At 47.2% G+C, this 20,416-nt stretch overlaps 1 protein-coding gene across 1 annotated transcript in view; it reads right to left on the bottom strand.

The window, feature by feature from the left end:
• Positions 1 to 20,416, bottom strand: part of CELSR3 (cadherin EGF LAG seven-pass G-type receptor 3) — a 145,156-nt gene that overhangs the window by 49,767 nt on the left and 74,973 nt on the right. The window contains exons 18-34 of the mRNA XM_044451518.1: positions 19,043 to 19,252; positions 16,742 to 16,925; positions 14,077 to 14,226; positions 13,336 to 13,504; positions 12,951 to 13,118; positions 11,456 to 11,582; positions 10,240 to 10,493; positions 9,768 to 9,786; positions 9,163 to 9,337; positions 8,317 to 8,429; positions 7,634 to 7,713; positions 7,006 to 7,132; positions 5,045 to 5,145; positions 4,643 to 4,795; positions 2,914 to 3,020; positions 1,214 to 1,381; positions 380 to 580 (exon numbers count right to left, since the gene is read on the bottom strand). Coding sequence (XP_044307453.1) covers positions 380 to 580; positions 1,214 to 1,381; positions 2,914 to 3,020; positions 4,643 to 4,795; positions 5,045 to 5,145; positions 7,006 to 7,132; positions 7,634 to 7,713; positions 8,317 to 8,429; positions 9,163 to 9,337; positions 9,768 to 9,786; positions 10,240 to 10,493; positions 11,456 to 11,582; positions 12,951 to 13,118; positions 13,336 to 13,504; positions 14,077 to 14,226; positions 16,742 to 16,925; positions 19,043 to 19,252 — 2,506 coding nt within the window. The remainder of the gene's footprint in view (positions 1 to 379; positions 581 to 1,213; positions 1,382 to 2,913; positions 3,021 to 4,642; positions 4,796 to 5,044; positions 5,146 to 7,005; positions 7,133 to 7,633; positions 7,714 to 8,316; positions 8,430 to 9,162; positions 9,338 to 9,767; positions 9,787 to 10,239; positions 10,494 to 11,455; positions 11,583 to 12,950; positions 13,119 to 13,335; positions 13,505 to 14,076; positions 14,227 to 16,741; positions 16,926 to 19,042; positions 19,253 to 20,416) is intronic.

Genomic DNA, 20,416 nt, shown 5'->3' with positions numbered 1-20,416 from the left:
CAGTGAAGTGAGGGAGCAGCAAAAATCAGATGAAGAAGTCTTCCATGAGTGGAGCTCTCCTTCTCCTGAAAGGTAGATCCTGGATCCAACCACCACCCCTGCTTTATCCTTTAGAAAGATGCTACTTTATTCTCACTGAGCAGCAAACACAGAGGTTCCTTTTTGCCACGTTTGCATCCTATCTTTCTTCCACGTTTGCATCCTGTCACGGCTGCATCAAGGCTCCCGTCCCTCCATCCTTCCAAGAAGCCCATTGGGTAGGCTGGACTGAGGGAGGGTGACTGATCCAGGCGGAGCCTTGTGGCCGAGGAGAGGCTGTTCAGTCCTAGTCCCACTCTCTTGAGACTAGACCCGTCGGCAAGGCTGTGCTTCTCCTTACCTTTCCTCTGCCGCTGGGTCTGGGTGAGGGAGTTCTCGTCCCCACTGGTCAGGGCCAGGTCTGGCTGGTTGTTGTTGGCTGCGTCTTTGTTAACATCAAACCCAAGCTTTCGCTCTGAGCCCCATTTCTGGAGGGAGCAGGGGTGGACTTCACATTCGCTCAGTGCAGGCCAGTAGGACATCAGGTCATTGCCATCTACATCTGAGGAAGGATGTTGCAGAAGGCCAGGCATATAGTATATGCTGAACAAAGGGTACCCCAACAGGGTAAGATTTTGCCATTTTAACGGTTTGAGGGGCAGCTGATCCGATCATCATCCTTTGCAGTGGATGGTGCAGAACAGCTGGCCATGTGGCACGGCACAGGGATGAGTTCCATGCCACTGCGGCACACGCCATGCACAGCTCACCTGTGGGAAGCCAACAGTGAGCGCGCATTGCCTAAACTACACCTACGCGAAAGATGATGTGCTGGCCATCAGCTGCCTGCCCTCAATGGGACGCCTCAATGCACCTTCATGAGTTGGAAGAGAGATGCATATGCAAAGGAAATTAAACCAGCTATTAATTAATTAACCTCATTTACATGCACAATTACATTTCTTCTTTGTCACAAAATGGGGGCCTCATGAGGTCAGGTCAGTCAACCCTATTTCAGCCTTACGCACCTGATGCCTTCCAGATGTGCTGTACTACAACAACTGCCAGAACTCCCAGCAGGCAGGCAGAGAGTTTGCTTCTGATGCCCTGATAACCACCTGGGATTCAGCCCCCCCACCCCCGCCCGCACCACTGTTCCCAGGATTCGGGAGATCCTCTACCCAGGAGTACTTGCCTTTGGGTGTGGTGTTGGAAGGATTGGTGAGGAGCTTCTCGCTGTGCGCTGCCCTTTTGAACTGGCGCTGGAATCTGCCCCGGAGGTGCACATTCTCCTCGCTCTCTGATGAAGGAATTGAGAGGCTGCGCTCTTCATCGAGGGAGAGGTCACTGTCCGAGTCAGAGTCTTGATCTGAACAGGATACGACATGGTTGAAAGCAGAGAGGGAAGAAAGAGAGGGCCACTTTTCTGTTCAGAGACTTAATGGCTAATCGTTTTCAAATAGATAAACTGCCCTCTCACAAAACAACCTGAGAGGTTTAAAAATCTGCAAAATGGAAAGAACAGACTGACCCAGTAATGAAAGGTCTTCAAAATCTCTAAAGCACAAAACCTTAAACCTTGTTTAATTCCATTTTATTGTTTATGCTCCTAGCCCATCACAAGTTAATACAGAAAGGAAAAATACCCCTGCAATGCAAAACTAAAAGTGGACAAAATAAACAGAGATCAGAGACAATGACTAATAATCCAGAACAAGCTATGATGCCAGGCAGTGTTGGATCCTGCTCTTTGGGCTGGGGCTGGTGGTGGAGACAGGGAGGGAAGGTTGTGTGCTGGGAATTCTGCTTTCATGGCTCCCGGCTGTTATGAGATCTTGACACTTGGCAACGACTTCTTCTATATGGGCCTGCCTGGACCCTAAGATCATCTGCAGAGGTCCTTCTCCAACAGTCCTCCTTGAAAGTACCTTGAAAGAGGTGAGGAGGGCTGTTACTAGGAGAAGGGCCTTTTCTGCTTTAGCGCCCCAATTATGGAACTTGCCTTCCAGAGACGGGCACCTGGTGCAGATGCTTTCCTTGTTCCAGCACCAAGCCAAAACCTTTTTATTCACTCAGTTTTTTAATGATCAGATTGTACTTTAAATGATTTTATATGAAGTCTTGGTACTGTAATTGTTTTGTTGTTTTAACTGTTTTGTTTTAACTGTTGTAAAGCATCATGAGACTTTTCTATACCATGAATGATGGTATAGAAAAGCAATAAATAAATAAATAAATAAATAAATAAATATTCATGAGGTGTGTCTGATATGTGCCAAGAACTAAGGAGAACCCAGGAGTCCTGCAACAACAGAGGGCTGACAGTTGTTCTGAACAGCTCCACTGACTGCATTTCTGTTGCAGCAAATGCCATGGCAGAAAAATGGCTGGGGATGGGGGCTCTCTAGAGCACCTGCCAGAGGAGACAGTGGGCTCCGGGGGCTGGAACTGGGGGTGAGGAGCTGCACAATTTGCTTCTCTTCCAGTCTTGCTACCTCATGTGGGCACCTCACCCTCCTTCAGGGTTGCATTGGCCCTGCCTGGGAGATCCACAGAGGTGTGATGTGTGTAATGCACACAGATATATATTCAATGCATCACAGTAATCAGAATCCTCCTACAAGCAAGTCCATATATATTGGGTGAGAAAGGAAGGCTCGACTGGATGAGACTAGTCATTGCCTCCCTTCCTAGTAAAGTCCTTGGATGCTCAAGGACTTTAAGCTGCTCTTCCTGCAACAGGACCAATAAGAACTTTGTAATGAGAAACATGAAGCAAGATACCCAACAGCATCAGGAAGCCCTCTTATGAATCGGGGAACTTCTTCCTTGCTTCCAAGAACTTCACGCTGTCTTTCATACCCTGCAGATGGTGCCACTAGCAGCATGTCTTACCTGGCCCGGCATCACGATGGAACATGGCTACATCCAGGTCGGTGGGGCCAGCATGATTGAGCAAGTTGTGTTCCAGACTTGAGGCCTGATGTGCCATCATGTTCTCCCTGAAAGTCAGAACACAGGAGATCTCGCATGCCTCACACTAAGTGGAGAGTCTCCAGATCAGTGGTGAAGTATGAGCTGCCAGATTTCAGATACATTTCAGAGACAGGCTCTACTTGAGTCCTGTAGGACTAGTGTCCCTGAGATCCTCAGTACTCAGGCAAGTGTGCTGCTGATTGTGATTATTATGAAGAGAGTCCTTGTCAAATGTTTCATGCTCTTCCAATGCGATCCTATATAAGTCTACTCTGATGTACGCTCCACAGCGTTCAGCAAGGCTTACTCCTAGGTAAGGAAGCATAGGACTGTAGTTTTACACCAGGTATTAACAAAGTGAGTTGGCAGTGAGCTTAATGGTACAGAGCTGGAACAGCAAGAGATCTTTCTAAACAGCCACAGTTACAGCAGAAGGATATCCTGTGAGCTCTATTTTTCTGGCGCATTTTAGCCTGTGCTTCACACCACAGAAATCCACCAAGGGGACAATGAGGTTGACCAGTGGACTGGAGCAATTCCCCAGAAAGACAAAATTACAATGTTTGGGGCTTTTTAGTTTAGAAAGATGGTGAGTCACAGGGGAGAAAATGGACAGCCAGGAGATTTCCCCCCATTATAATACTAAAAACTATATGCCTCCTCCAGGATCATAGGCACTGTGCCCATGTTCCCCAGTTATTGGGGTGCATCGGTGGGACGGTGCAGCTGCACTCACATCCTGCTTGTGGGCTTCTTGCAGGTACCCCATTGACCACTATGGGAACTGAATGCTGGACTAGACAGACCTTTGGACTGATCTAGCAGGGCTCTTCTTACATTCTTAAGAGACAAAATGGTGGATATGCGAACGTCCATTTTATTAAAAATCAATTCCTATTCAGGTGCTAGACCAGACTAAGAGCATTTTCTTTCCCACCAAATTAAATTCCTATTGCAGGTGGCCATCTAATCCTTGGTCTGGGCCACCTCAAGGGATAGAGTCAGGGCTATGAGGCCATCAGTGAAACTGTGGATGAGAACACACAGCAGGGAACAGAAGAAATTGCTGCAAGTGATAATGGGGGCAACATCTGCTCCATCATTCCATTTGCTTCGGGACTCAGGCTGTACAGTAAAGGCCCAGCAGCCTGCCTGAAGTTCCAGAAGGAAGGATATCATCTCCAGAGCTGGAAATGAGGCCCCAACCCTTTAGTTTGGCAGACACATTTGGAAAGTTGAGAAACGGAAGTAGTTGCTATGGGTGGAGAAGTGGCCTGTTATTTAACCCCACTCCTTTTCTAGAAGGTGAACGCAGGAGACCAGACCAAAGCAACTTGCCCAAGAACCTCAATTCTAGGCAAGGGTGGGGGCCTGAGCTCCAAACTGGGAAAGAAATTCTTGTGAACCCCAGTAAAGATGGTGCGGGAGGGCAGCACGCTGCTTTGCTGCAGGGCAGCTTCTCAGTTAAAGGGGAAGAACCCTCTCTAGATATCAAATAAAGACCAGGAAGGGCAGGGAGAACAGCAGGTGCCAGGTGAGGGGTCCATGGAGATGTTGGTGTCCACGGTCACCGCGACAGAGACCTTCACTGCATGTTCTCAGGCTGACCGGGAGGAGAAAGCAGCAACCCTTTCCTAATGCATCCTACCTGAGGTAGCCCCGCTGGCTGGAATGGGTGCGGGCTGAGCGCACGCTGCTGACAGAGGAGATGGTGGAGGCTCCCAGGGTGATCCGGATGAGACCGCTCTCCTCAAAGAGGGCTGTGTTGTTGTAGGCATTGGGGCCCTGGGATGGAAGAGGAAAAACGCACGGAGCAAATGCACACGGTGCTTCCATGTATTGAGAGGACTGTCCCCTTTAGAAGCACCTGGCAGGAGGAAGACACCCTATTTGAGGATGCAGAGATCACTGCTATAACAAGGTGAGAAAAAGACCGGGACTCCTGCATGCTACAAGCAAAGCATTAGGAATGAGGCCCAGAGTGAGTTGCACTCCCTCCAGCCTCTGGCCAAACTGTAAGGTCAAAACTAGTCTCACCTGCCCGGTTCTGGAGGCTTCCTCCCCTTGACCCTTCTTGCCAAGGCAGGCCAGTGTGCAGGCTTCCTGTGCTTCTTTGTTCAGCACACAGAAAAGAAGCAGGACTGCCAAGCCCTGTGGAGAAGAGCAAGAGGAGCTGTGAACCTTGAATGCAGAAAGTGGCTTCATGTCTAGCCAAACCATGGCTCCATCTACCTCAGTACTTTTCATAGTGACTGGTAGCCCCTCCTCATCTTTTCAGGCAGGGGTCCTTCCCAGACCTGCCTGAAAACGCCAACAACCGAAAGTGTTCTAGACCCCTTTATAAAAATTTAAGCAGCCAAGGCCATTTTTGGAAATGAACTAGGAGAGCTGGATGCCGATCCGTCTAGCTTATACGGGTGGTAATGATCCAGACTTTTCCTCCTCGTTATACAGCACATGCAAACGCCCCACTTAATACAAGCTGTACTGCTCACAGTCCTTTTAGTCAGAAGAAATCTAATACTCAGAGGGAACCCTTCCATGTTCCACAAGAGGGAGCAGTTGCTCTGCATATGAGTTCAAGGCTAGGCCAAACCGAAGCATTCCAAAGGTAGCCACAGCACTCTCAGCATTCGCCAAAGGAAGCCTGGTGAGTGAAGAGCCCTTGCAGGACTAGCAAATTAGCAGCACTGAAACAAACATGCAGCTAGCACCAGATATTTAGAAAAGTTTGCAAATTGGCTTTTGACTATGGCTTTCCAAGTCTTAGCAAGTGACTTCTCTGCTTGTGGAAACAGTGGTTTCTGTTTCCTCTCTCATTAGACTTCATTTCTTGTCTGTTCATTTTGCTGATTTGTCCCTTGAATGCTCTCTACAAAACTTCTAATGTATTTAAATATATCTGAAAATTGTGCTTCCAGCTGGGGAGCTTCCACTGCAAATTGCAGGTAAGCATGCAAACCTGTGGGTGAGTCTGCAGAGTTCCTGGCTTGGATCCACAACAAAACTTCACAACCAGTTCTGTATCTTGCATTTCCCAAAGAGCAGTAAGATGTTGCTAGGCCCAGATCCATGGGTCTCTGCCCTCAAATCAATTTCAACAGACCCATGACTGATTCTACAGAGCCCTGAGTCTCTATTTGTACCAAAAGCGTTTTTTCCAGTTTAATTACCACACAAGAGCAATTTTCAAAGGTGATTGCCTGTTGGGAGGAAAGAGTTAATTGACTCCTCACATGTAAAAACACTCACCCAAAATATATATATTTGCATGCCAGCTCCACATAGGAATAAATCCCCTTTTCCCCATAGGCTTAAGATGATCTGGACTGAGGAACAAAGTAACTGAAGAATTTATTTTGAGATTATTTGATGAGAAATGAATTGTCTGGCTTTGTGCCTTGTGGAATTTCCTTAAATCCTCATAATTATATCTATACTTGCACAAATAGATATAATTGAAAATATACAGGTTTTAGTCCAGGGCCCCAACCCCTTCAAGTGCTGAGCAATGCAATGCCTTTGCAGCCCAGATACCAAGAACAAGAGCTGGGGTGCTTCCAGAGGGGGCTTCTCTCTCCCAGTTGCCCTGCCTCGTTCACAGGAGTCTGGACATAGGTGTCCCCCACCTGTACCCCCCATGTCTTCCCACTGCATCTTCCACATTGTCTTACCACAAGCAAAGGCCCTTTAAAGGAGAAATGATGGCATACTGCACAATGTCTTTGGATTGGTACTGGTGGGAGCTGCTTGTATGGAAACAGCCCAGATATCATTTCTTCTTGAACACCTACCCTATTTGCTTATCTGATGCAGATTTTATGCAGAATGGTATCCTATAGTGCTGGGCCTCAAGTCAAGCATCACCCTGGAGGAGCACCCAAGAGGCACAGTTCATCTAGGGTACTGGTGAAGCTTAGTTCTAGTTCCCACCAGAAGCCAGTCCTCTTCCTCTCTGCCTCCTCCATTGAATTCTGCCTAATCCATCTCCATCCTAGTACAGCAAGTTACCTGGAGACTGCAGAGGATAGTGTAGAGGTAGTGGAAAGCCAGGACACTGTTGTTGACAGCCAAGAGGCCAAAGAGCCAAGTAGTGCTAATGACTAGAAGCAGAACGAAGGAGCTTCGCAGTGTCAAGCTGGAGAGAGAGAAAGAGAGGAGAGGAAAAGCCACCCAGAGGGACAGACCTGGAGGTTAGATTTTGTGGATAAGCGACAGTTCAAAAGACATTAATGCAAGGGGTGGAAGAAGAGCAGCATTATCCCACTCACCAGTTTTGCAGAACCATAGAAACAGGCCCCCAACAAAGCTATGTTAAAAATGAGGGGGCCTTTGTTAGCTCCTCTCCCAAGCAGTTCAAATCAGTACTGGCTAAGCAGTGAGAAAACTCACTGTTCCTGCCTCAAACAATCTCACTTGTGGAGGAGGCAGAGAAAACAGCTGCCATTTGAAAGGTCAAAGAGGAGGCTGATTGAGAGAAAGTGTTGTGGAATTTTACATTTTTATTATTGTTGTTGTGGTGAAAGTGTAAAGATGCTAATGGAGGGGGAAGCTGTGGCTCAGCCACTTGAAAAAGGGAAAGTTTAGCCAGACAGCAGGTTTGGGCCGCAGCAGAGGATTGCAGATGGTCAGTACTCACAGAACAGATTTCTTCTTGGCTTCTTTCTGGCCTGGTGAGCACAGCATCTTTGCCACCAGCAGAAACATCACCCCATTCATCTGGAAGCAGATAGGCTGGTTAGGTGGAGCTCAAGTGCTGGCATGGAGCAGGCCCACTCTCTTAGCGGCTCTGCCCCCCCTCCCCCACAACCATCTTCCAGGTGGCACAGGATGCTCAAGAGCCTTCCTCTCTTGCTCCAGCTCATGGCAAGAGAGCAAAAGGGACAGGGGAGCACAAAGGACGGGTCACAACACTCAGAGCATTGCAAATCCGCAGAGCAATGTGGTTCAAAATTCCCAGGCATATGAGAGAAGAGACTGAAGATAAATGGAGAATGAAGGTTGAAGGCAGTGGGAGGGTGGCAGCGGGAGAAAGAGAACAAAGCAACAGCATCGAAAGCAGGCTTCCCCAACCTGGTGCCCTCCAAAGGTTTTAGACTTCAACTCCTAGTAGCCCTAGCCAGCATTTCTGTGTGTCAGGAATGCTGACGTCATAGTCCAAGACATTTAAAGGGCACCAGGCTGGGAAAGGCTGATCTAAATGTTCATAACAGGAAAAGGAAGTGGAGTAACAGCAGGACAGAGACCAGTTGTGCTGAGTAAGTAAAAGGAAAAACAGTAGCATCCTGGCAAAGAGAGTGAACACACAAAATAAGTGCTTACCACAATGACAAGAGTTATGGGCCCTGCAAAGCTCCAGATCAGTTTATCGTGGATGGAAATCCAGCAGAAATCTGGGTTCCCATAGCCCTCTGGATCCAAGCCAACTGATAACCCTGACCAAAAGGAAGGAGGAGTTCAGTTGCACAGTCTGTTTTCCACATCTCCTGGTTAAGATACTTTCTCCATTCCTCTGGGTCAATTTAAGCCAGGTTTCTCTCCGTGTTACCTTTGCTCTCCTTGCCACTAATAGAAGAGTGGGAATGAATGGTCCGAGCTGAACTCTCCCACCATCTTGCTCCTAAGACAGCATTTATTCTCATGGAAGTCTATGCTAAGTCTAGGAACCCCAGCCCTGCAAGAGTGGCCTTGACCACTCCATCAAAGAGACTTGGGCCTTTGGATTCCCAAAGACAGATGATTCCAACTTTCAGAGCAGGAGCAGGTTCAGTTAGAAACAGCAAAAACAACAACAGGTCCCCATGCTGGTGCCTTCCAAATGTTTTGGATTACAACTCCCAGCATTTCTGACCATTTCTGGCTGGGACTGATGGGAACTGAAGTCCAAAATCTCTGGAGGGATACAGTTCAGGCTTTTACAAGCAAACCAGTCACAATGCAGTTGGGAGACTCATCCCTCTATATTGGCTTTCCCCACCATGGTGTTCTCCAGTCTATGCTGGCTGGGAAGGATGAGAGCTGCAGGCCAAGACATCTGGTGCTGCAGGCTGGGAAAGATGGCTCTCTAGATTTGTTCTTAACTAAGTAGGCCCAGTGTGTCAATCTGCAGAATCCATTTCCTTCCACCCAGCAGGGAGATCCTGACGTTCCAAACATGTCAACACTTGCCTGTGATGATGGCAGGGACCCCCCAGCCAATGGCGTAATAGAACCTCATAGCTCCATAGTTGATGTTGCGGGCTTCAGTCTGCATGCGGTAGATATGGAGGCCTTGCACAAAGAGCCAAGCAAATGTAGAGAGGAAGAAGTAGTGGAGCAGGATGGCAATCACAGTGCAGAGGAACTGAAAGCAGCAACATTACCATTCAAAAGAGGTCCCTCAAACAGCTGGCCCTAAACGCCCTCTTACTTGGAACAGATGTTCAAAAACATTTCCCTTAAGTCCTTCCTTGGTGTTGGGAAGCTGGGGAAGCAGCGTGGTGTGTACACCCTGGCCTAAGCTCCCATGCTAACATCTTGTGTGGCAAAGAATGTGGATTCTAGAAGTTGGAGCAACAGGAGGACAACTGAACTCAGTTGCCCTTGCATGGAAAACCGGGGAAGTTCATGGAGGGATTTCAAGGCACACGCATTCTTCATGCAGAAGCCAAACGATGCATCAGGCTGATCACAAAAGTGTGCAGCTGAAAGGAGCTTTTCTTTACTCGAGTGGGAGCATGCCTGTCCCTTAATTCAGATCGGCATAACCACACACCAGGAGGGGAGGATTAAACCTCCCCTGCCCCCGGATTTCTTCCTGAACTCCTCCACCCTAAGAAGAAGGTAAAAGCTCCACTGATACCAAAAAATGTTTTGCTTCTTTCTACTTCCCCAGCAGTGGTGGTAGGTTAGGGATTCAAGGACAAAGGGTGTGTCCTTTTGCTGGAGTCTTTTGCTTCTGATCCAAATTGGGCTACACATGCTTACATGTGAGTAAAGACCCAGCTAACTTTCAGCTAATGTAGTCTGGCTCCTAGTTGTCACAACCTTTGGCCCCAGACCCTGTCTTCTTTATTTACAAACATATTTTGCCTTTCTTCACACTCTAGTATGGGGTGGGCCATTATTTGACTGCAACTCCCATCATCCCTCACCACTCTGTGTGGTCGGGGCTGGTGGAAATCCCCTTCTCTGCTTCAGCGGGTGGGCTCCTCCTGGGCCCCTGGCTTCCCACTGGGGAGCTCCCCTTCTGGCCTCTAAATCCACCGCTCCCAAGACTTGACCTTTGCTCTTCCCCCTCCTCCTCCTCTCACCTGGTTTTCAGTGCGATTGATACCCAAGAGGAAGAGCAGCTCAGAGAAAAACAGAGTGATGGAAACATTGCAGTGGATGCCTCGAGTGTTGGATTTGAGACCTTTCAGGCATATCAGGAAGAAGAATGTCAGCAGCAAGCACAGAAGAGAGAGAGACACTAACGAATAGGTCACAATGGCCAAGGTCTCCAGATCACCTTCCAGCTGCTGCACAGAGAAAGCAAAGGTGAGAGGAGAGGTCAGACAGAAAGCCGGTGCTATGTGTATTGTACTAATACTTGCAGGACATTATTTCACACAAAAAAACCTTCCAAGGTGACAGACACCCTCATGAAAGCACCAAAATAAACACATCCAACAAAAAATACCTAACATTAATCTAAATATGCAATTGTTTAATTAAACAATGTATATTCCTGCTTTCTACATGACAACAAGCCTCCAAGATGGCTGACAAGGAGTGAAAAATAATTGAGCAACATTTAATATTTGACGTTTCTCTTGGCCCAGCTTTGCAAAGAAGTGACAGGGAGATGTCTTCGTGGTCTTCTCATGACTTTGCCTGCTCAGGAATACTAATTAGGTGTTGCATGCTTTCCACGAGCATTAGCCTGTGTCTGCGCTCCATGCGCCCTACGCTAATTGCCAGGGCAAACTAAGTCTGGAGGTGCTGCCATGTTGGTTGCTCATGGGTGGCTCTATTTTCATTCCAAGAGGGGGTGAGAGGTGAGCACAGGCTTCCACTCTGGCCACGGAAGGTGGCAGTGAGAGGTGCCGAGCCTTGTTAGTCCTCTGATTGTTCCACTGGGCTACATCACAACAAGGGCTTTTCCTCCAGTCCCGTTCCAATACCGGATGTGAATGGGTTGTGACAAAACCCTTCTGATGGTAAAGCGCATGGTGAGGTAAGATGAGATGGTAGGAGGAGCAGACTTCCTCTTTCCTTAGCCTTTGCGGCACAAATTAGACCTGCCTCTCCCTTTCACAGATGAATGGGGCAGGGGCCCGAGTAAAACGAACATGGCTGCCTCTTCATAGCTACTTCTCCTCTTAGAGATGCTGTGGCCCACCGCTTTGATTTCACTGGCAGCTCCTTGGCTCGCACGCCACATACACCCCCACGTGACCTGCTACTTCTCAGCCCCTCCTCACGAAAGGTGCAGCATTACCTCTCGGTGGGAGCTGTCCATCAGGACCCCAAAAGTGCCAAACTGGGAGCAGTGGCAGCGGACGTGTGTAGTGTTTCGGTACACAAGGTCGCAGTCCCGTACTGTCCAGAAGCCAGCGAGCTCACTCCTGCAGTCACACAGAAATCCAAAAGAAGAAGCCTCAAAGGAAAGAGTCTTCAGGATCACATTTTCTTTTAAAGGCATGATGAAACTCACTGAGGTTCTAGGAAATATGCTACTAGGGCTCAGCTATCTGGCGCCCTCTAGATGTAGTGGACTACAAATCCCATAAGGCCCAGACAGTACGGCCAATGGTCAGGGATTCTGAGAGCTGTAGTCCAACACATGTAGAGGGCTCCACCTTCCCTGCCCCATGCTAGACATTGGATGTGTTCATGCCAGGAGTGGTTTTCTGTAAGAAAAGCTTAAGGATGTCTTCTGAGGAACAGGAGAGAGTTGATGATTTCTTTTTCTGATGGCTAAAATGGTTGAGCTCCAGCATGAATGCTTGGGAAGGCTTGGCAGACAGCGCCACACAGGACCACAGACAGAATGGTCCCAGCACCGTGCATATTTCATGATAGTTCTGTCCTGGATATTACACTTGAATATGATTTTACTGTAATAATGTTTTGCATGCTGCTTGGGTCTATCAAGTGGGAGCTACAGATCCCAAATAAATTAGTGAAATGAGAATCATTGTGCAGTGTGGCTGGAGAACTGAGATTCATTTCAGACTTGTATGTACTGTATACTCCTGGAAACTAGGGCTGAAGGTGCAAACCTCTTTCACTGAAAACAGGTGCTGAACTCCTTTTGGCGCAAAGACCAATTTTTTTCAGAGGGCCCTCTTGGGGTGGAATGTAGCCAAAGGCAAGGTACTCATTGCAGCATCTTTTAGCTTAAATTTCTACCCGCAGCAACAACACCTTAGGAGCTGCACTTCAAGCTTTTAGAAAGGGAGGAAAATATGCAAAAGTCAGGAAACCACCAAAAGATCAGGTGGTTGAGGGGAAGGAGGTGGGGTGAGAGGAAGGGGGCATGCCTATCTGGGGTAGATTTAGCCTTGAAGATGCAGTCATCAGGCAATAAGCTGTCACACAGGAGTGCTGACCTGTGTCCCTCAGCCACCAAGATTTGAAAGAGAAAATGACTGCATTCTCATCACTACACCACACCCAAAAAGAAAGCGGTGGAGGAAGTGGGAGTAGGACCTGGCACTTTCTGCATTCAAGGGTGAGACTTCGTTCCCCAGGCTCTCGTGCCTTTACCAGCAGCTTTCTGGAACCTCGAGCTACATGGAATTGATCTATGGCCTCTAGGACAGGGGTGGGCAGCTTATAGCCCTCCAAAGGATTTGGCCTACAACTTGTACCCATCCTAGCCAGCAAGCCAATAGTGAGAGATCACAGGCATTGCAGGCCCAACCTTCTGGAGGGCCACAAGCTGCTGGTGCCTGCCCTAGGAGGAGGGCATGGGCAGCAAAGCAACTTACTGGCTAGAGTGATTCCACTGGACACAGAGGGGCTTGCTGCGGTTGGCAGTCTCAAGCAGACGGAATTCCAGCACCAACGGTGCCTCCAAAGTGCTTTGGAGAAAAGTGTGGTTGCTGAACACAGACACACTCATGATAGGAGAATTCATAACAGGGTTTTTGGGCAGCCTGTGAAAAACAGAGAAGCCTTGTTAGCTGATGCCAGAAGCCAGCACCCCCAATTCTAGAAGGGACGCAACAACATTGCAGTGGGAGTCACTGTCACCAAGCTGCTGCTGCTGCTGCTTTATTCTGAGCAACAGGTGTCCAGGGGGAGCTCAGTGGCACTCGCAGTGCCCAGCAGACTAGCAAAGAGCCCAGCAGAGGAACAAGCCCCAGGCAATACCTGAGGTTGCGCCGATCCAACTGGTAGCGGGCAGGCAGAAGCCCTCCGATGGTGCGATAGATGATGAGGATGAGGATAGTGACAGCGGGCTCGGGTTCCGGCAGGGAGTCCTTTGGGGGAGGACTTTCTACTGTGTCATTGGTTTCATTGTTGATTAGTGAAAGTGTTGCTGTGGTTGGAGCTGGAGTCAGGGAAACAAAACAGGAAGGAACTGAACACATAGTTGCCTTGTCCCATTCTGAGTCAGAGCAAAGAAGGAAGAGAGGCCCAAGATGGTCATCTCTCTTGGGTCTTATAGTTTGACTTCAGTGGTATTCGTGACTCTCAGAGGACAACATCTGAACATCTGCAAAAGGACAATTTTCCCCTCAAAGTCCAAATGGAAAGAAGTCTTCTTCTGGAATGGAAGCTATATGGAGAAGGTGCTGCCTCCCAACCAAAGATCAAAAGTTATTTTAGGTCCTTCTTTAAGGGGAAGCCAATGCTCCTTTTCTAGAAAAGCCCCCTGCTAATAAATGCCTAACATTATACAGCCACTCTCTTAAACTGCAGAAAGGCAGAGCCAGAAGCACTCTGCTGGAGTTTCTGCAATGACATGCCCCCCTCAGCCCTGTCTTCATGGCCCTGCCCAGAGAACAATCAATGGGTAAGGATCAATAGGGCACAAACCAGGCGTGCTGGAAGGCGACGATGGCTTCTAGTTCCCTTGGAACGGGCCTGGTGGAGCAGACAGTCACTCACCTTCAACTTTGGAGGGTGCAAATATGGAAAGCGGGAGCACCACGTGAGTGTGTGGGTCCCACATGGCCTGGCCACGGAAAAGAGTGCTGTGATAACGTGGGTAGCGCCTCCTGAGCTGGGTGTGGTTCTCCATGCGGTCAATACTGAGCACTGTTGGGGAAAGGGAAAGGAACGAGAAAGGGACTGGAACCTCCGAGTTGGCCTTTCGGTGTGAATACAGGGAAACAAGCATGGTCCTCAGGCTACCTCCAGTGGTGCCTGGAACCTCTAGCACAAATATACCGACTGATGCTCATCCGTGAAGCAGGTTTCCTGCTCTCAGGGCTACTTACTATATGATATCCTAAGTGCAGAGAGTGGGCCTGTTCAGATAGATTTGCCTGATTCTGAGGAGGAGGAGGAGGAAGAGGTGTGGGGAGGCAAGGACTTTGAAGTTCCTAGATTCCCTCAGGCAGAAAGAGAGAATCAGCCAGCTTTGGAAGGGGTGGAAGTGTTTTCAGGATGGGACAGGGAGCAGATGTGAGACCCAGTCCTTGGCCCAGTAAGGAGGTGAGGGAAGAAACAAGCTGTTCAGGTAGAAAGTCTCCAGCCATCTTGCCCTCAAGCCGCAACCCCCCCCCCCCCGAAGGGCAGAAACAGAAGCTTTACTGAAAGGAAGAGAAGAAGGGGGAGATTCCAGTTTGGATTCAACTCTTTACATAGGCAGATGTTTCTCCTGAACCTTTGGTAAAAGGTTATTTAAAGTTCATACCATCCTATCATTTGTTACATTTCAATACAAGAATTGCACTTCAAGGGACTGTCTTAAGTCTGATAACCAGAAAGAGGGAAGGGACCAGCTCACAGTATCAATGCCATAGATGTGCACAGACAATGGAGTCATGGTAATATATTCAAAATCCACAGCTGGGAAAAACCTTTATAAGGACCATACAAAATTCCACAAAAATAGGCAAGCTCATGAATATTCTAGAACTCTTCATCAGCCTAGATAATATTTATTTATTTATTTATTTACTTAAAACTTTTCTATACCATCCCATACTTAAAATTCTCAGGACGGTTTACAACAAATTAGTCTAAAAAATAAAAATAAGAATAACAATTGCCCAGCAGATAGATAGAAAAAGCAGGGGGTGGGGGAAGAAACTGAAAAGTCCAAAACACTTGTCCAGATGTTATGGCCATGAAGCCGGCAATTTAGATAGACCCACCTAGTTTGAGGAACATTTTTCAAGAATTAAACCCTGAACACTTTGGAGGAGTTTTGGTTGATTCTAATAAAAGTACTGTCCAGCTATGGATCTGGGATTTTCAATCCGCATGGATTAGCATGGGTAACTTTGATTTTTAAATAATGGTACATGCATGCTTTTGTAAGAGGAGACATGCATTCTGCAATCTGCTACAAAAGTTTCCTGTACAAGCACATAACATGTTTTTCTGCTACTTTTGTATGCATTAGACATGAGTTCGTGAATCTCTTGTCCCCAAAGTGTAACCGTGGAAATGGCCCTCTGTTTGTAGAAGTTTGCCTACAAAACTGAGAAGGAACAGAGTGATATCATGTGGGTCAAGAATGGTATCCAAAACTGGCCTTTCTGCTACTTTATACTTCCTTTACACAAATTAACATGAATTTATGAATATGTGGGCCAACTTTCCGCGACCTGTGGCTAGTGTGGCTGGGAATTGGGGGAGTTGCAGGCCAACACCTCTGGAGGGCACGAGGTTAAGGTTGCTCTTTATGATGGGTGCTTCAGCACTGGAGCTTGTGGGACCATCATTCTGGCATTCTAGCTCTAAAGTGTAAGTGTTGGGAGAAAGTCCCTAAAATGAGAGCAATGCACAGTGGTTGACACCTGAACTGAGTCCCCAGCTCTCATATCAAGCGATAAAGGTCCAGTTGATGTCAACATGGTCACCGAGAGCCAAGCATCAGCCCTGTTCTTTGTTATCCAGCCAGAGCCAATGCAGTGTGGTGCCTTGCACTTGACACAGGAAAGGTGCAGCTAGGGTTAAAAGCTAAAAGCTTGCCCAAAGGCTACCAGTTCACTTGTGCACCTAGGAGTATGACCAGAGAGAGAATGTGGTAATCTACCCTAATTCCCAGAAATTTTCCCCTGTCCCAGTCTCAGAAATGCTGTAAGACTCTCTGGATAGCATTCCCCAGCCTAGTGCCCTGCACATGTACTGATCCCTGAATATGTACCATTTTTAATCATCAGCAATGATTGCTGGGGCTGATGGGGACTGAGCTCCAAATCATCTGGGGGACATCAGGTTGGGCATGGCTGGTCTGGCGTATAGCAAAAAAAAAAAAGAAAGAAAGAAAGAAAGAAAGAAAAGAAAAGTTTCTAGGCCTTTGTAAATGCGCTGTTAATAAAGAAAACCTTCAAGACACTGGGAAGCCTGTTGGACCCAACCCAACAGCACTTATTTGTTTAGCTAGTACATGGTTATCTTTTGTTGTATAGAAAATAATAATAATAATAATAATATCATCATCTGTCTGCCAGCCAGAAATTCACCCATCTAAGTGTAAGCTAACCTTGGGCCGCTAGACAACCTTCACCAGATCATAGAGATCTTCAGGATGGTCGGTGGACTCCCACTGTTAAACTGCCAGTCAAGGTCTTCCAGCCCTAGCAGTGCTTCTTCTTACCAATATTGGGGGTCACCACACCAACAGGGTTGAGGTAGGTGAGTTTCATGTTGCTGGCCAAGGTGCCCGTGTACTCTCTCAGTTTCTCCATCAGGCCTGCGCTGCCGTGATCGTTCTGCAGCAATGCGTCCCAGTGCTCCTGGTTCTCTAACGCAAGCACTGAGCTGCCAGCCCACAGCAAATTCTACAGAGATTAGAGGAGGAACTTTAGAGGATTCAAAGCTGTAAAGTCCCCCTCCCCAGTTAAACCCTCCCACTCCCCACACTATGGATTAGGTCTGTTAACAAAATGGTACTTTTTCTTTCTTCTCCCACTTGCAGCCCTCTATGCCACCCAAAAATCTGCTCTGGTGAATCACCCAGCATGCTGGAGCAGATTTGAGATACATGGCGCAAGAGGAATTGTTCCCTCTCTGGATCTGCTGGGAGAAGCAGTTCTGTCAGTGTAATGACACCACTGGATTCAGTCCTTTGTCTTTTAGAAGACTATAGATTTTTTTTTAAAAAAAATCATATTTATGCCTGCTTTCCTTTCATGATGGTGCCTCTAGGCTTTCTACTAGAACTGTCTGTCGAACTCATTAGCAGGCATTAGATGCATTCTTAAGCTACTAAACAACTCAGTAAGGACGAGGAATATATTCAAACTCCCTGGATTAATTGATTTCCTAAAATACAAGTGGGCAATGCATGGCCCCATGGCCATTTTTGCAGTGTCTTCGTGTCCCTGTGCTGCCACTGAATATTCTGCTATGGCAGAGGCAAAACCCAGGGCCATTTTGCAGGAAAACCAGAGGTGGGAGTGTGTCCCTGCTTTGCAAGCAGAATTGCACTCTGAAAGCTTCCCACAAGCCTCCTGGAAGAACAATTCTGCTTGAAAACAAAAGGCCTGCCTTGTTTCCCTGCATAATCACTGCAATGTTGCCATTGTTGGTGTGCAGCCTCTGGTGGATTCTGGAAGGGAACAGTGTGTTCCCCACACCCTGGAAGTTTGTTTGTTTTAAAGTTTATAGGCTGCTGAGTAACCTGACAGGGCTCTCTAAGTGGCAAACAACAATAAAATACAAGACCAGTATTACAATTCCTAGTTATGGGAAGAAAGGAGGAAAAAACCTGCTGGTAGTAGAACAAGATTTCACAGACAACCAGTTGTTAAAGCCGGGTCTCACAATACCTATGATAACGGACAGTTTCTGCCTGGCACCAAAATGAAAGTAGTGACAGTGCCTGGCAAACCTCTCTAGGAAGCCCATTCCAAAGGTGGGGGCAGCCACCAAAAAGGCCCTTCTTCTAATCTAAGTTGCCCACCCCTGCACTGAAATGGTGCTTAAATGTAAGGAAATGGTATCTCCAGAAAATCTCCACAGCTCTCCTCTAGCATTTACCTTCTTCCCTGCCCTGGATCTTCTGGACAGATACGTGGATCTTTTAGAAGGCAGGCACCTAGGTGCATATGAAAGGCTGACTCACATGATACACCCGAATGTGCTACCATTTCGCCTGTACTTCCCTTATCAGACTTTTTTGTGGTCTACACAGCTTTCTCAAGAAGTTGCTAGAGAGATCATTCATCCTGGCGCTTTGGAAGTCATGGAAACCGTAGGAGCCAGAGGCTTTATTTTGGAATTATAGAAGTGTTGTGTAAGACAGAATATAAACTGATCTCGCTTGCAAAATTAGTGGTGGCAGGGAGATCTGACTGCAACTCCCATCAGCCCCAGCCATCATGCCTAATTAGTCAGTGAGGAATACTAGGAGTTATATTCAAAACATCTGGAAGGCCCCAGAATGGGGACTCACATGGGACTCACACTCTTTGGGGAGAAAGAAGAGCAATTCTGGGGTGTTTCCTCAACTGGGCATCTCAACTTATTCTTCTGCATTAAAAAACATACACCAGGAAAAGTAAGTTGAAGAGAGCATGGCCTGGTTCACACATTATGACCAACACTGGTTGACTGGGGCCCTGTGGGAGCTAGATATTCCCTTAAGTTTCTACAGGTCATCTTTCTGTTGTGAGTTTCCTAGAGTTCTGGCAATTCAAAAAAATCCACAGAATGTGATTCATGCCCACTTCCTAGAGTAACCTTTCCTAAGATGATGCCTTCCAGATATGTTGGACCATCATGCCCATAATACCCAGCTAGTGTGGCCAATGCAGTTGTAGTCCAACACATCTGGAAGTTTCCAGCCTGGGGAAGGATCCTACCCACTTGTAAGGTAGGAGAAAACTCTTCCCAACAATTCAAATTATCCTCCCTCCATTTCTGCAGCCTGCTCAGTAACAGGAAAGGCCCTCACCTCATTGAAATGGGCATCCTGGGTGGCTGTCAAGCCAAAGCCATGCTGTCTGCTCTCAAACGCCATCAAGTGAGACAGCAGCCGGTACGTGATGTGAACATCATTGCCAAAGTAACGCTCCATCTGGTCTGTCACTGCCCGTAGCTGGTGGGCCAGCTTCTTGGCTTCTATGGTGTTCAGTTCTGTCTCATTCCTTTCCAGACCATCCAGCTACCAACACAAAAAAGGAGGAGGAATCATGCAGTATCTCTCACAATTGTGGATTCTACCTCCTGCTTTAAAAAGCACAAACCAAACAGAGAGTCTCATGTCATGAATGAAGTAGCACAGACTGGGGATCACTGGAACCCTGGATTTCAACATACATTACTGGTGACAAAGAACTAGCCCTTCGGAATAACTGCTACTTATAAGGATAATCACCATGTCAGTGGCCAAGATCTAGCACTGACTCTCTTTCTCAGGAAGAGACATCCCAGCAATTTGCTTCCCCGTGAGAAAAGGAGCATCTGGTTAACAGATGGCTCTGCTATTTAATCCTTTGCAAAACATAAAAATTGTGGGGTGAAACAGTGATTTCATGTTGAAACCTACCAATTTAAACAAGTTAGTTTTGAATCAATTGCAAAAGCCTGGCTTGCCTAAATGTCCCCTAACAATTTTCTGTGTTTATCTTCAACACTTATTATTACTTTTCCCTGATGGTGTGTTTGAAAAAGCCACATGGGTCCATGATGGAACTATCACTGTCAAGTCAATTTACTGTGCCCAATGTATATGATGTCCTTTCTCTTGCAACTATATTATTAAATGAAAAGATATTTTTATAGATCAATGAATGATACAAATACCGTTAATGAAAGGGAAAGCATCAATCCTTCAGGAGTTACATATAAATATTATTTCTATATGGAAATAAATTCCCCTGACTGCTGGGTGGCACTACCCCGGTTCAATTATAATTGGTAATTGTACAAACAACAGGGGAGAAGGAAGGAGCCTTCCCATGGAAAGGGCGGGGGAACAGACTGTTCTGCTGGCTTCCCTGATTCCAAAGTAATGGCCTCTTCTCATCCCACGCAACTCAGCTGAGTAGTGGATTGGATTGGCACACAATTTATGGCCTAGTCAATTTCAGTCCTATGGGGAAGCTTGGTGCTTTGAATTCCCTCTCTGGGTTGAAGTTAGAAGCACGCAGACACTGGCATCCTTTACGTTTCAGAAGCTACAGCGGCACAAATCACAGCTTGTACCATCACAAATAGTGTGGATCAACCAGGGCCAACTCTAGGTGCATGTGAAGGACAAACATAGCCCTTGAGTTCACAGAATGAAGCTGCTGGATCTTGTATCGGTTTTTGCAGGAAGAAGCTC

Source organism: Varanus komodoensis, unplaced genomic scaffold (assembly GCF_004798865.1).
Source record: "Varanus komodoensis strain SLA01 unplaced genomic scaffold, ASM479886v1 scaffold6_2, whole genome shotgun sequence".
NCBI classification, from domain to species: Eukaryota; Metazoa; Chordata; class Lepidosauria; order Squamata; family Varanidae; genus Varanus; species Varanus komodoensis.
The sequence above is the reverse complement of the archived record's forward strand: the minus strand, read 5'-3'. Positions and strand labels throughout refer to the sequence as shown.